The following is a 16,082-nucleotide window of genomic DNA, read 5'->3' on the forward strand; positions in this document are numbered from 1 at the left end:
ATGAGGAGCTGGTTGCGCACGAGGATAGATGCATGTGGGATGATTGCGTATTTGGAGCATGCTGAGGATGGGAGTATCATCTTCTATTCTTTATTCTTTCTATACTTAATAGATGTAGCCCTATGGGGGCATAATTGTACTTATGATCAATATGTGAAAACATTCTTTTGTGTAAATATGGTAAATATCAATAGAAATCACCAGTTGATATATTTTGTTTATATTATAGGTATGTGATTTTAGAATTCATTTCATAATCTTATGAACTTAAAGTACTGCATCATAGATCCTGGATGGATTGTGGACACGTGTGCATATCCATATCGCCAGCCTTCCGGTGAGTGGAGGTAGGGTGTGACAATAAGTGGTATCAGAGCGCGATACTCTGCTTTAAGTCATAAACTTATGAAATATTAGGACTACTGGTGATTAGGTTATAAATATAAGCTTAAAGATAAGTACATAAATCATAGTTCTCACATAAGAGACAAGTTGAAGATAGAAGCCGATAACAATGATAATTTCATTAATGGCAAATTCAGCTTACAACTTTGAGAGAGGAGAATACAAGACTTAACTAGGAGCCAATTACATAGACGATAACTACCTGCTGAACAACCCTCAAGTTTATAACACTAATAACACAAATAAAACATAATAGGATCACAATCCTAAGAACAAGATTGAAAGATAGGAGGACCTAGGAAAAACTATTGCTAGGGTGGATCACTGGGTGGTATCGAAGAAACTAGAGTAGTATCTGCTAGCCCGAAATAAGTGTCCCACCTACAGGTCCATACCTCCAGATGACTGACCCTATCATCAATGCCGTCCAGACAGGTGTTCAGACCCCGAAAACTTGTTTCCAGAGCCTGCATCACCTGATCCCAACCTACTGCATCACCTGGTGTGGTCGAAGAAGAAGTAACACCGGTATATTGAGATGATGTGTAAGGAGGGGGTGGGGTAGTTCCCCTATGGCGTTGACTCAATGGAGGTCCATCATCTGCACTATCCTCCCCATCTTCCTCACTCTCCTCGCCTCCTCGTCGTTTTCCATATCTATACCCTGGTCACTTCCTAAAGCAACCATTACCGGCACGCTCTCAGCATCACTACCATCATTAGGGTCAATCTTCATCTTCACAAAGGAGTGTAAATCGAAAGGATAGCTCTTGGCTCCATCTGTAGGATCGTCAGCATAGGGGACCCCAAAGTGTACGAAAATACTAGTAAGGAGATTTTCATAAAGCAAATTTCCATCCTTTGGGTACTTGGCCCAGTATGCCATATGCCGAATCAATAGGTATGGAAGGTTGATCTGGAGACCCACATATAAGCAAAGGGTAACATAGGTCTAGAGAAGAGAAACTTCATTGAAATGACCTCCAGCTGATAATAAGTTTAACTGAACTATCATATAAAGCACCTTGGGCGTGGTCCTGAAGCGACTGAACCTAGTCCATCCACCGGTGGTTCCAGTTAACTACCAACACATCTCATTTAAACTATCTTGGGGCATGAAGGCTCCCTTTCTAATCTTGGGAGCACAATATACACTCTCCCCGACGCTTGAAATCCCAGTAATAGCACCAAAATCGGCTGTGGTGAAGGAGAGGTCTACTCCCATAACTTGGCTCGTGAGACGATAATAATTCTCCCCCACTTCCTCGCCCCTTAGATTGCAAAAGAACATTTGGACCAAGCGAGGATAACATCTGTCCCCTAGGTCCAAGAGCGGTGACCAACCCAGTCCTTGGAACCGCCTCGCTATACCAAAGGAAGGAATTTGACCATGCAATATTGCCTTCACAGAATCCACAAGTTTACTTCCAAACACCCCCCCATTTCTATGCACTTTCCGCAGAGTTAAACCAAAATCTGTCAAAGTTGGGTTCTGGAGGAGCTAGAATCTATCTTGAAGCATTTCGACTACGTGTGTCTCTTCTAAACCTTATAGCTATATACAAACACAAAAAATATACATATCCAACTAAGTGTATACAAAAGGAAAGGCACATTTGAAAAGAATGCAAGAAATTTCACATAAATCCCTAGTTAGGGTTTCACAGAGAAGAAAATTTGGGGAAAATGGAAAATCTAGCAAAATGGGAGGAAAACCTTACCTCTTGCGCGACAAAATTAAAGTTCTTAGCTCAAAATGTGAAAACTCTAAAACCTTTCACAGAACAAGAATATAACAATCCTTACCCCAGTGCTCTCTCGGGTCCGATGAAAGAACTTTCAGGCCATGAGTATGGTGGATATCTTGAAGCATGTGGATCCAAGGGTGGTCATTGAGTATGGATCAGTCCGAAAATGATTATGCATAGCATTTGTAAGGAGCGAGCATTAGCATAGGATTTTGATTTTTAGAATGGCTCAACATCTAGGAATTCCTTGTTGTTGTCTCATCCAATTTGATGGCTCGAGCTTACAATGTATGGACCTTCACAAGTCGTTGCAAAAACAAGAGCATCTGTGAATCATAGCTTAAGCAAACAATAAACCCACGCTAATATAACCATATACAACAGATCATATTTAACCATGGATATATCAATCATTGTTGGGTGTTTTAAGAAGCCATCCTCTGTGTCTGGGTATACCTGATCAGAATTTGTAAAAGCTTGGATGTCTCACTTCCAGAACCAAATTCTCAGGTATTAAATTGTATTCTCAAATGAATCCACCTTGAATCCAGAAGTAGAACCATATCTGACCCATACTAAGAATCCATACTCCATGCTTCTTTGCCTTAATAGCCAGGTAGAGCATGTGACTTGCATACCAAATATAGTGGATTCAAGTCCTACAAACAGCAAAAGAGAAATTTGTCTTTACCTTCTACCACAAAACCAAAATAAAAACACAAAATTTGCTCAACATAAAGTCACAAGTTCACAAAATATATAATATGCAAATTCAGATTCTAATGTCTTAATCATATCTAGTCTCTTTGCAACATCAAACCCATCCCAAAAGGACTCTACAAGGTCCACAAAAGCAGTTAGTAGCCAACAATGAGTCAGTCAGGTGCACCGAACACAAAAATAGTTTTGTTAAAGAACTTCTATTCAATAAGGCTTTCTAGGTGGTTCGCCTTGCTGCTTCCTGGAACTCTAGGCATGCATCTAGCAGCTGATAAGTTTAACATATAGGGAATTTGTAACCATCACTTATTTTGCCACATGGAAGAATGATAAGGCAAATTTTCTGTCAGATATAGCCATATAGGAAAATTAATAGCTCGGCCATGTGTCAAATTTCAACCTCAAATTCAATCATTTACTTTTCCATCTAATATCATAGCCTTTTGTTTATATCCGCGCACACTACTGTAGTCCTACACATCCTCTTCTAGTCCTGATTTTTGTTTTGCTATGTGACAGACTCTGATTGGGCTGAAACTTGACATGTGTATATGTGACATTGGGATCTATATGTCAGCAGATTTTCAGCCCCATTTGAGATGCCACGAAACAGAATCAGGTCCAAGGTTACAGTTCAACTTGTAAGCAATGTGGTTACAACTAGAAGCTCTCACACACAACAAAAAAGAAAAAAGGGATCTACTCAGGTTTGTGAGAGGAGTCCTTAAATGTATAGAGACGCTTTGATTTAGTTTTTACCTGCAGATTGTACGATATTAACAGAGGTTGTATTTCAGGAAGGTCACTTGGGCAGCCAACTGAATGAATGTGAGCCCAACCATAGCTATGTGCCAATGGGTTTCTTTCAGTTTCTATCATCTAAATCAAAAACCTCCGAGTAGATAAGACTCTGATATAATTAAGCACACAATACCCCTCCATGCTGTTAGGATTAATTGATAAGAACTGTCCAATCCTCACGATCTGAGGGTCCAACACCTGAAGCAGAAGCCTCAAATTCAAGCACTCCCATTACTCCCCTTTCCCCCGGTCCCCACTTGGTTTGGCTCCACATCTAAAGCAGATGTCTCCGTTTCCAGATCACCTTTGCTGCACTCTTCCCCTGGTCTTTTGTTCCACCGTCAAATGCTCAACCTTCTCTGGTTAACAGGGATGAACAAAGGCCCTCCTCTCTAGACCTGAGATTCGTTCTTCCTTATCTCCAAAGTCGAAAGTTTTCCAAGGATTCCAATTGATCGAGGCCTCGAATCTCCGTTAGTTTTTCGCACTCGCGAATATCTAAAAGATTCAAGTTTCTCAGGTTGGAGACATCTGGTAATCTTTCCATAGACGAGCACCACCCAAAATTCAATATCTCCAAGGATTCCAATCTATCGAGGCCTTGAATCGTCATTAGTTTTTTGCACATGCAAACAGCTAAAAGCTTCAAGTTTCACAAGTTGAAAAGATCTAGTAATCTTTCCATAGATGAGAACCCCCCCAAATCCAATATCTCCAAGGATTCCAATCGATCGAGGCCTTGAATCTCCGTTAGTTTTTCGCACTGGCGAGCATTTAAATGCTTCAAGTTTCTCAAGTTGGAGAGATCTGGTAATCTTCAATAGACAAGCACCACCCCAAATCCAAGGTCTCCAAGGATTCCAATCGATCGAGACCTTAAATCTCCATTAGTTTTTTGCACTTGTGAGAAATTAAATGCTTCAAGTTTCTCAAGTTGGAGAGCTTTGGTAATCTTTCCATAGACAAGCACCGCCCAAAATCCAAAGTGTCCAAGGATTCCAATTGATCGAGGCCTTGAATCTCTTATAGTTTTTCGTACTGGCGAGCATTTATATGCTTCGAGTTTCTCAAGTTGGAGAGATCTGGTAATCTTTCCATAGACAAGCACCACCCAAAATCCAAGGTCTCCAAGGATTCCAAGTGATCGAGGCCCTGAATCTCCATTAGTTTTCTACATTTGCGAGCATTTAAATGCTTCAGGTTTCTCAAGTTGGAGAGATCTTGTAATCTTTCCATACGACAATTATCCAGGATTAGTTTTTCCAAAGATACCAAATTCTCAAGGCCTTCAATCCAACATAATTCACAATAACTTATTTTCAACAGCACCAGGGAATCTAAACCCACAAGGCCCACAATCTCAAGTAAATTCCAGCAGCTCATTAGTCTTAATTCCTTCAGTTTTTTCAAGTTGGATATTTTCCCAATTTTCCTTAATGATCCACGGTCATTTATTGTCAACAGCTCCAGAGAGTCCCCTCGAGGCACTCAATCTCGGATAACATTGAGTAATCTGTGAATGTTAATTCCTTCAGTTTTCCCAAAACGGATATTTTCCCAATTTTTCTTAATGATATGCAGTTCATCATCTCCAACAGCTCTAGGGACTCCAACCCTTCGAGCCCTTCAATCTCTGCTAAGTTCTGACAATTACCAACATTTAATCTCTCTAAATTTCTCAACCCCACCAACACGGGGAGTGACTTTAGTTTGTTGCAGAACCGTAAATCAAGTGTTTGGAGCAAGGAAAGGTTAGAAAGTGTCATAGGTAGGCTTTGAAAATTGTTTCCACCTAGTCTCAAGATTTTCAAAGAGGGTAGAACGCCTATTTCATTCGGAATTCCCCCATCCTTGATATAACAAAAGCTGGCATCCAAAGTCTCTAGTTTTTCAGAAGACCTAAGGAATCCGGTAACTTTTCAAGTCCTTCGCATCGATGTAAGTCAAGGCGTTTGAAATTTGATAGAACTCAAACCCCCGATGCCATATGGGAGATCCCTTAGATATCTGCATCCCCTCATGTTCAATCTGACTAGGCTCTCAAGATAATTGAAAGATTTGTCAGTTTTAGCCAATACTTCACACTTTTCAAGAATCAAGACCTCCAAGAGCCAATTTGCTAGTTTAGGAGTCTTTAATAGGTGTCGACACCCTGTCAGATTCAGAACTTTTAGATTTTTTGCCACCTGCATGCAAAAATGAGAAATAACTTATCAAAGAATTTTATTTTAAAGAAGTTCATGATTTACATCAAACAAAGGTGAAATAAATTTCTTAGAGACCTTAATGTGGTTCCAACCCATCCAGTAATTTGTGATGAGACTATATGACAGATCAAGAACAACCAGGTTCACTGGATGAAATTTCTTTAGAGTAAATTTTCGAGGGCATCCTTTCCATCTAAGCCATATCAGTCCTGAAAAAGAAGGCACGAAGTCTGGAGCAAACTCTGCATAATCATCTTGAAGTAACCTAAGTTCAGTCATTTTAGTAAATCCTTCACTCGTCAAATAGGGTTGACTACTTGAACTACTTCGAAAGTCAATGCAGAGCCCTTCAACTTGATCCGTTCCCTAAAACAAAGAATTTTAAATAATTAAACAAAAAACTTTAATAAGTACAAAAAAATTTCCAGGTTCATGGTGTTAGATCAACTCTTGTGCTTTATGAATCACCTGACATTGGACCTGGTGAGCCAACATTGTAAAGAACCCCAGCCAACTTTATTTGTGAAATTTTAACCCAAAATAAGCATGTTATATGGACCAATACTGCATCCAATGGAAGAAAGAATTGCAAAAATGCCACTTCCTTTTATATTAGACAATGAAGGTCTGTAGCATTTTTCGGTTGTTAGTCCGGATCAGCTCCCCACATGGGGATGGTGGGGACAGATCTTCACCCTCCATGGGGTGTGCGTCCCGTGCACTAGAAGTGTGCTCCACACCCATAGAGGGTGTGAGATCCAAAATCTTATGAACTATATTTCAATTATATGCTCATATAGGGCTGAAACTTCACCATTGAAATGAGTGCAGGATCTTCTATAATATGTACCCACCATGTCTACCACTACTATGCCGCAACAAGTTCACCAACCTCCATGACATTTTGGTTTTTAGAAAGAAAACAATACTCTTATATCAAATTTATGAAACCTTAAAGAATGGAAAAATAAGATCTATCAAACTTTATCTCTTACTGGCACGTAACATCAACAATAATTAGAAGCATAAAATAAAGTGTGCTAACCATTTATTGAGAAAATACCTTACGTGTCTCCAATAACTTTTAAGGCTTCCCTGTGAGACCACAACCTACTACGCTTTTCGGGCACCTTAATATTTTCTTGATAAATGATATACCTTCCAAGATCTATAAGCAAATCATGCATCTTTAGTTCATTATTATTACCAATCTTCACCATAGACTTTTGATAGAGAACATTAATTCCCTTTTTAGGGAAAAACTCACGTTGTTCCCATATCAAACAGGCAGTATTTTTATCCATTCCATTGAAAAAGCATGCGATATCAAGAAATATTTGTTGCTCATAATACGATAATCCATCATAACTTGCCTTCAAAATTTTTAAAACTTTAGGAACATCAAGAACATGATCTCGCAACTTCTTCAATGTCTCTTCCCATTCTGATTTTTCCATGCGATATAAAGATGAACCTATAACCTCAAGAGCCAAGGGAAGCCCTCCAAGTTCCTTAACCATGTCTTTTGAGAGATCTAGATAGTCTGTAGATATTTGGTCCCTTCTGAAGGCACAGCTAGAAAATAGTTGAAGAGATATATCTCATCTGTTTCATGCTGAACGAAGATAACCTTATCTCTTGCTGTGATTACAATCTTAATTCCCGAACCTAACCAATCACACTTCTCGACTAATCTATCTAATTGAGACTCTTCATCCACATCATCAAGAATAATGAGAACTTTTTTCCTACAAAGTCTTTCTTTAATCATATTAGTTCCTTTGTCTTCATTAGTTATGTTGAATCTTTCTCCTTTCAATGTTCCAGACAGAAGTCGATCTTGCAAATCAATAAGTGAAGTATCTCCAACTTTTTCAAGAAAACAACATCCTTCAAAGTTATTTAAGATTTTATTATAGACAACCTTGGCAATAGTTGTCTTGCCAATCCCACCAAGTCCCCATACTCCCACAATCTTTACATCATTTGATGTAATGTTTAATAAGTTCATCATTTTTTCTACATGAGATTGCATTCCAATTAGGTCCTTAGAAACAACCAGGAAATCTTTTTCCAATTTATTGGAAACTGTTGCAAAAACTGATTTTACTAATGTCCCTTCATTCCCGTCCAATTCAAATCAACAAGAAATAAGTAGTTGGAGAGAGAAAAAAAAAAGGTAACATAAAATGTTACTTGGATGAAACAATAAAACAATAATAGTGAACTGAAGTGGATGAGAGAACTTTTATTACATTTTTTTTTTTCTTATTCATTCTACATGGAAATTTGGCAAATAGATCAGTTGGTTACCAAAACTTTGGCTTGGTATGGTAAATTGAAAAAGACATCATATAGGTAAAAAAGGGAGGGTGAAGACCAAGGACAAACAAGATATCACATTTTTATGGCCCTAATCCAAGTTAATTATTCTTACAAATGAATGGATATTAAATTGCCCATCACATTTCAAACCCCTTGCCCCCCCCCCCCAAAAAAAAAATCATAAATTTAATTCTTTTGCCCTCTAATACATTGGAAAAATGCATTAACATTGAAAACTAAAGGAGGCAAAAGACCTATAACTATGACAGTGGTATTGGAAATCCTATATATTGTAAATTGTTGGGAATGCCAAGTATCATCTTGTTGCAGCAGATGTATAATAATAGGAAAATGTTTCCTGCACTTCTATATTAGGAATCCTTTCCTACACACACCACTTTTTATTAGCTTCATGGATTGATAATTTGGAAAGGTGACTGTGAATTCATGTTCACATAAAAAACTTTTATACTTTCCTCTTAACTATTGTAATGACACAGTGAGATACCAAACTGTCTGGTATATTAAGTCTAAATTTTTAAGGATATATAGATGATGCTGTGGACCATATGTCCAAGAAATTGCAGGAATGTGTTTCTGGTATGAGCCATTAGGAATGATGGTATGGAGAACATTTTACCCTTCAACCATAGATGTGGAACGGAATCGGAAAAGTTATATTTTTTGGTAAAAATAAAAGAAAAGAAACAAGTATAGAGGGGGAGGAAAAGTCCACTAGCGACTACCAAAAAATGGTAATCCATTCTGAGATCATTTCCCCTAAAATAATTAGAGATAACACAGAGGAAAAAAAAAAGGGGGGGGGGGGGCGGGGAATTAGGGATTGTTGGACTTACCCTCCATCGATGTTCTTCAAATCCCATCCCTTCAATCCCCCAACCTCTGTGAGAGCCTTTTTCCACTCGTCAATGATCCTCTGATCGACACGCTTATTGTGTACCTGAAGAGCCTCCGCATAGGTCCCAGTATGGTGACGGACGTCGGCGGGATCAACATCGTAGAAGATGGGCAGGACATCTTGATTCATGGTTTTCTTGCACTCAACGATCTCGACGAGTTCCTTGAGGCACCATTTGCTCGAAGCGTAGTTCTTCGAGAAGATGGGGATAGAGATTCTCGACCTATGGATCGCAGAGAGTAGCTCTGGGCCGATCTCCTCCCAGTGCGGAGTTCAACGTTGTCCATGAAAGTATGAATTCCGGCAGCATCCAAGGCATTGTAGAGGTGGCTGGTAAAGGTGTTGCGAGTATCTATACCCCTGAAGTTAAGGAGTACTTCAAAACTCCGACCAGATGAGGAGGAGGAAGACGCAGATGATCGGGCTGCCATGGAGAAATCTTCTTCGAAAGATGAGAATTTTCTTTTCATTGCAAAATCTTTTTCTAAAGTAATCAATCTTCACTCTTCGACCAGATGATGATGATGATGAGGAGGAGGAGGAGGAGGAGGGGGAGAAGTAGGAGTTCAACGACGCAGATAATGATCGGGCTTCCATGGAGAAGTCTACTATTCACTCTTCGATTGCAGATCCAGATTTATTAGGCGGGCAACAATCTTGTAAGTCGTTCCTTATTTTCTACTCTCACCGTCTAAAGGCCCACACTTGTTCTTTTCCTTTCCCTCTCTCTCTTTCTCGGAAATTCACCACCACCTCAACGCGTTGGAGAAGATTATTTTCCCTTCTCGTACGGAAGTAAAGTTTAAGTTTAAGGTAAAGTCTTCCTTCCAGATGCGAAGTCTCCTTCCATTATTGATCTCCTTCAAGGCTTCGAGTCACAATTGCTCATGACTGGTGGCACTAGTAGACCGACCCTAAAATCTAATCTCCCAAACCACTCCACAGTCCACTAGGCCCAAGCCCTTTCTTTGAAGCTTCGCTTTTCTGTATCATTTTCTATATGGCATGGATTGGCGGCAAAGATCACTGGATGATGTTCTTCTAACCTTGCGAGAGCTCTCCGGTCATTCTTGATAAGAAATGGAAGAGGTTATGGTGAAAATGGGAATTCTTAGCCAGCCCTTTTAAAAGACAGTAAAAGTGTTCATCGGCTGGCCAGTGAAATAATTACCATCCATCGGTGAGCATCCACTGATGAAGATGAAAAGGTGAGAATTTATTTTCTTTTCTTTATATGTGTGGGTCCATTTTACATATTTCCTTCCCTCAATATGTGGACACGAAGGATGTGGGTGTCTGAGCCTAGTACATAAAAAGACTTGAATATGCATGCTCAGTTGTACTAAGTTGCCTAAGTAACCTCTTATACAGGAAGGTTCACATGGCTCCTAGAAAATCCCAAACATAGGTGGGACGGCCGCCTAAACGGCCATGCCGTGCTACTACATCTACTATGGGTCGGCCACCAACTTCGAAACCAAGTAGGGAAGAGGTGCTCGATACCACAGCACAGGTAGCCCCTCCTGCTCCACCTATACTTTCTGCCTAGGATGTGGTGTAAATTATGGGCAACATGTTGCAAGGACTACAAAAGCAACCAAATGTGAAGATGCAAGGGTTGCAATGGCAGCAACTGGAGTTTATGATGGGTCTAAATGCACAGATCAATACTGTGTTTTAGACTCAAGAGGCACAGGCTGTTCCACCACACACACAACCAATACCTAACGTTGCTCCTACCACTATTCCCTAGGCACAACGAGTCCCAACACTAATGGCTCACCACACAATCCACCCAGAAGGCTCCAATGTACATTATGCCCCACAACCTGATGCACCACTAACACAGGGGCAAATGACACCACAGAGCCAAGCCATACTGCCTATACCTATGGACAATGTGAAAGTGATGGAAACGTTCTATAATTTTAGGCCTCCCTACTTTGCTGGGATTGCATAGGACCCTTTGGCACCCACCAAATGGGTAGAGGGAATGGAGAAGGGATTTAAGGTAATGACTATCACTGAAGAACAAAAGCTGATGTGTGCCGACTACCAACAACAAAATGAAGCAAATGCATGGTGGAAGTCCACTAAACCCATCCTAGTGGCCCTACAGACTAACCTCACATGGGAACACTTTAAAGTCACATTCTACAACAACTACTTCCCAGACAGTGTGAGGGAGAGGAAGGAAACAGAGTTCATGGAGCTGAAACAAGGGTCCAACTCTGTATTGGAATATCAACAAGATTTTGAGAAGTTGTTCTTCTTCGCACCTGAGCATTTGATGGGGGATCAGGCAAAGGTGAAGAGATTTGAGAAAGGGTTAAGACCTTCTATAGGGGCTGTGTTAGTGGCTCAGTACCTCCACAGTTATGCCCAGGTGGTTCAGGCTGCCAAATCCATTGAGGACAACTAAAGAGAGAACAATCATGCAATACAAGGAAAGAGGACAGTGGCACCTTACAGGTTTGGTAAGGGGACATTTTCTAGTGCAGCCTCAGGTCAGTATAGAAGACCAGAGACAGGACAAGCACCACCACCACCTAGACCCGCGGTAGCATAGTCTCAGACGGTCCCCTTAAGGTGTTTTAGCTGTCAGTAAACAAATCACTTTGCAAGGAATTACTCATAGAGGAGACTAGGTGACCCCTATGTAGGACCAACCAAATCAATACAACCATTATCTACCACCTGTCCGGCTCAGGCAACACAGGGAGCTAGACTAGACTGCAAGGGAATGTGTTTGCACTGACTACTGAGGAAGCAGAGGCATCGCCTAGAGTGGGCACAGGTACCTTGTTGATATTGATGACCCCTACATATGTTTTGTTTGATACTGGTGCATCACATTCATTTGTATCCCCCACTTTTGCAGCTAAGATGAATATCAAGTCAAAAATGTTAACACACAAGTTAGTAGTTAGCACACCGACTAGGGGCGAGGTAGGATTAGAGGAGATTTATGAGCCATGTCCTATTCTAGTCTTTAGATGGGACATGATTACTCATTTGATTAAATTAGAGATTTGTGATTTTGATGTTATCTTAGGTATGGATTGGTTATCCGCCTATAGGGCATGTGTTTTATATGCTGAGAAGAAAATTGTGTTCAAACTTCGAGAAGGAGGTGAGTTTGTTTACAAAGGGAGAAAAGTCAAGAAGTCCAAGAAACTAGTGATATCTATACTTGAAGTGAGAAGATTACTAGAGCAAGGATGTGAGGTTTATTTGGCATATGTGATTGACACAACTAAGGAGGGCAAGTTGGTAGAGGAAATAGAAGTAGTGAGAGAATTCTCAAACATCTTTCCTGACGACTTTCCTAGAGTACCCCTAGACCGGGAGACTGAATTCACTATTGATCTTATTCCTGGGGCAACACTTGTATCAAAAGCTCCATATAGGATGGCACTTTCATAACTGAAGGAGTTGAAGGAACAATTACAAGATTTATTGGAGAAAGGGTTCATCCGACCTAGCGTGTCCCCATGGGGAGCACCGGTACTCTTTGCTAGGAAGAAGGATGGGAGTATGAGAATGTCCATAGACTACAGGGTACTCAATAAACTAACTATTAAGAATAGGTATCCATTACACAGAATCGATGACCTTTTTGGTCAATTGTAAGGTGCAACCATGTTCTCCAAAATTGACTTCAGTTATGGTTATCATCAACTCAAGATCAGAGAGGGTGACATCAGGAAGATAGCTTTTAGGACCCATTATGGACACTATGAGTTCCTAGTTATGCCATTTGGAGTAACCAATGCCCCTGCAGTTATGCTATGGAGCTGATGAATAGAGTATTCCACGATATGTTAGATAACTTTATCATCATGTTCATCGATGACATTTTGATCTATTTGAAGAGCCAGGAGGAACAAGCTACCCATTTGAGATTTGCCCTTCAGAGATTGAGAGAGAAGCAGTTGTATACAAAATTTAGTAAATGTGAGTTTTGGCTTACACAAGTGCATTTCTTAGGGCATGTTGTCTCAGAGAAGGGCATTGAAGTTGATCCTAAAAAGGTAGAGGTTGTGGTAGAATGGGAGGCACCTAAGAATGTAGGTGAAATTCATAGCTTCCTGGGGTCAGCGGGATACTATAGAAGGTTCATTGAAAATTTCTCATGCATTTCTAGACCTATGACTCCACTAACACGGAAGGGAGTGAAATTTGAATGGTCTAAGGAATGTGAAGAAAGTTTCCAGGGACTGAAGTGAAAAATAATAACAGCTCCAGTACTCACTATTCCAGAAGGCAACGCCGGAATGGTAGTATATAGTGATGCATCCAAGTTAGGCTTAGGCTATGTGTTGATGCAAAATGGCAAGGTTGTAGCATACACATCTCGACGGCTGAAGGACTATAAAAAGAATTACCCCACTCATGACTTGGAGTTAGCAGCGGTCATTTTTGCTTTAAAGCTATGGCGGCAATATTTATATGGGGAAAAGAGTGAGATGTTTACAGTGATCATAAGAGTTTGAAATACTTTTTCACCCAAAAGGAGCTGAATATGAGACAAAGAAGATGGTTGGAACTGATGAAGGATTATGAATGCACCATCCATTACCATCCGGGGAAGGCTAATGTAGTGGCTGATGCATTAAGTAGGAAGTCTCAGACTTTATCCCTAGCAGCCTTGACAGTGAATGAACAGCTGATTGAAGAAGCTAGAAGAATGGATTTGGAACTACTAACGAATCAGGTGGCAGTAACCTTGGCTGCACTTATGATACAACCATCGTTAGTGAGGAAAATCCAAACCGCCCAAGTACTGGATGGGGTTCTTTAGAAAATAGTAAGTGATATCAAAGAAGGAAGACAAAAAGATTTAATTTTCAAGTTGACTAAAGATGGGGTCCTGAAGTTCAAGGATAGACTTTGCATACCAAAGGATGAAGAGATGAGGGAATTAATATTGAAAGAAGCTCATAGTTCACCCTACTCCAATCATCCTGGTAGTACAAAAATGTACAAGGATTTAAAAAGGTCCTATTGGTGGTGTGGCATGAAAACTGATGTAGCCACCCATGTAGCCAGGTGCTTGAATTGCCAACAGATCAAAGAAGAAAGGCAAAGGCCACATGGATTATTATATCCCCTACCCATACCAGAATGGAAGTGGAAAAACATTACCATGAATTTTGTCACAGGATTTCCGCGTACTCAGAAGGGGAATGACACAATCTGGTAATTGTAGACCGACTGACCAAGGCGGCCCACTTCATCCCAATGAGAATTACTTACTCCATGGAAAAGTTGGCTCAACTGTATGTTGATAATATTGTCCGATTGCACAGTGTACCGGCAAGCATTGTCTCCGACCGTGATGCCAGATTCACCTCCAACTTCTAGAAATGTCTACAGAAAGCAATGTGGACACACTGAATTTCATCATGGCATTCCATCCACAGATAGATGGGAAATCAGGGAGGACTATACAAACCCTAGAGGATATGTTGTGGGCTTGTGTGTTGGATATGAGCTATAGTTGGGATGAGCACTTGTCACTCATAGAGTTCTCCTATAACAATAGCTACCAAGCTACTATAGGCCTAGAACCTTATGAAGCCCAGTATGGTAAGAACTGCAGAATGCCTTTGTATTAGTATGAAGTTGGAGAAAGGAGGATCCTAGGCCCAGAACTAATCCAAGCCACTTGTGAGAAAGTAGATGTAATCAGGGAGAGAATTAAGGCAGCTCAATCAAGAGAAAAACTATGCGGATGTCAGACAGAAACACCTAGAGTTTGAGGTGGGTGATAAATTTTTTTTGAAAGTCTCCCAAATGAGAGGAGTGAAGAGGTTGGGCAAGCAGGGAATGCTAAGTCCTCGATACATGGGACCTTATGAGATATTGAGTCGAGTCAGAACAGTAGCTTACCGGGTCGCTATGCCACCCAAATTAAAAGGAGCTCATAATGTATTTCATGTTTCCATGCTCAAGAAGTACGTTTTGGATCCAGCTCATATTTTGACACATGTACCCTTGGAACTTGACGCTGATTGGAAGTATGTAGAACAGCCAGAAGAAATCATTGACTGGAGAGACCACATCTCTGTAATCGGACTATTTCTTATGTACTAGTCAAGTGGAGGAATCACTCCAACAAGAAGCATCTTGGGAACATGAGGAGGAAATGAAGAAGAAATATCCTCAATTGTTTGGATCACCAGGTATGTCAAATTTTGGGGATGAAATTTCTTGAAAGGAGGAGGGAATGTTATACCCGAACCTTAAAACTTCCTATTTTAATGTTTAGGTGCGACACCAGAGGACACCAAACCAGTGAGTACTGGGTTGCATCTGCCTTTTGCTGAGGAAGGAAGGGCGACCCAACTTGCACCTACTACCCATGCTTAAGTAAGTGGAAGGGATTCTAGACCTAAAGGGAAAGGTCAGTTGAACCTCACACACACTAGAAACCCTGGAGAAGGCCCCACTCAAACTAAGGAGAGATCTCCATACAAAGTGACCAGTTCAACATTCACCGACTGATGCTCACCAGTGGATGGAGCATCAACCGGTGAACACCATACGGTCAGTGCACAGGCCAGTTTTGGGTTATCTCACTGTGGGACCTGAGACCTCATGATCGTGCACCCCAAACCCATCGACATTGATGGAACAATGTGTTAGGGAGTTGATTAATGTGGCGGGACATCTCGAAGTGGGCCATTTGTGCTGAATAGTGGAATAACCCAATATTGGGTCAAACCCCATTAATTCCCTAAATAGCCCTTAGTGGGACTTAAGTGGATATAAATAGGGCTCATACCATTTATTTCTTCTCCTACCAAAATAGAAAGAAGGAAAGGGAGAAAGAAGAAGAAGAAGAAGAAGGAGAAGGAGAGCAAGGGAGGAAGGAAGGAGGAAGGCTAGGGCTCCATTCTTGAGGTAAGCCCATATGCTCATCTCTCCACACACACACATATAAATATCTCT

General features: G+C 40.7%; 2 protein-coding genes across 2 annotated transcripts; both read right to left on the reverse strand.

The window, feature by feature from the left end:
- Positions 1-2,020: 2,020 nt before the first annotated feature.
- On the reverse strand, positions 2,021-9,395 carry LOC122065058 (disease resistance protein Roq1-like). Its single transcript, XM_042628851.1, has 3 exons — positions 9,064-9,395; positions 5,957-8,007; positions 2,021-5,860 (listed from the first exon to the last, which is right to left on the reverse strand). The coding sequence occupies exons 1-2, from the start codon at positions 9,252-9,254 to the stop codon at positions 7,416-7,418; spliced, it is 783 nt and encodes a 260-aa protein (XP_042484785.1). The 5' UTR covers positions 9,255-9,395; the 3' UTR covers positions 2,021-5,860; positions 5,957-7,415.
- On the reverse strand, positions 4,698-7,401 carry LOC122065056 (disease resistance protein Roq1-like). Its single transcript, XM_042628849.1, has 5 exons — positions 7,040-7,401; positions 6,350-6,395; positions 5,957-6,247; positions 5,650-5,860; positions 4,698-4,960 (listed from the first exon to the last, which is right to left on the reverse strand). The coding sequence occupies exons 1-5, from the start codon at positions 7,399-7,401 to the stop codon at positions 4,698-4,700; spliced, it is 1,173 nt and encodes a 390-aa protein (XP_042484783.1).
- Positions 9,396-16,082: the final 6,687 nt, after the last annotated feature.

This window comes from Macadamia integrifolia, unplaced genomic scaffold (assembly GCF_013358625.1).
Source record: "Macadamia integrifolia cultivar HAES 741 unplaced genomic scaffold, SCU_Mint_v3 scaffold1869, whole genome shotgun sequence".
Classification (NCBI taxonomy): Eukaryota; Viridiplantae; Streptophyta; class Magnoliopsida; order Proteales; family Proteaceae; genus Macadamia; species Macadamia integrifolia.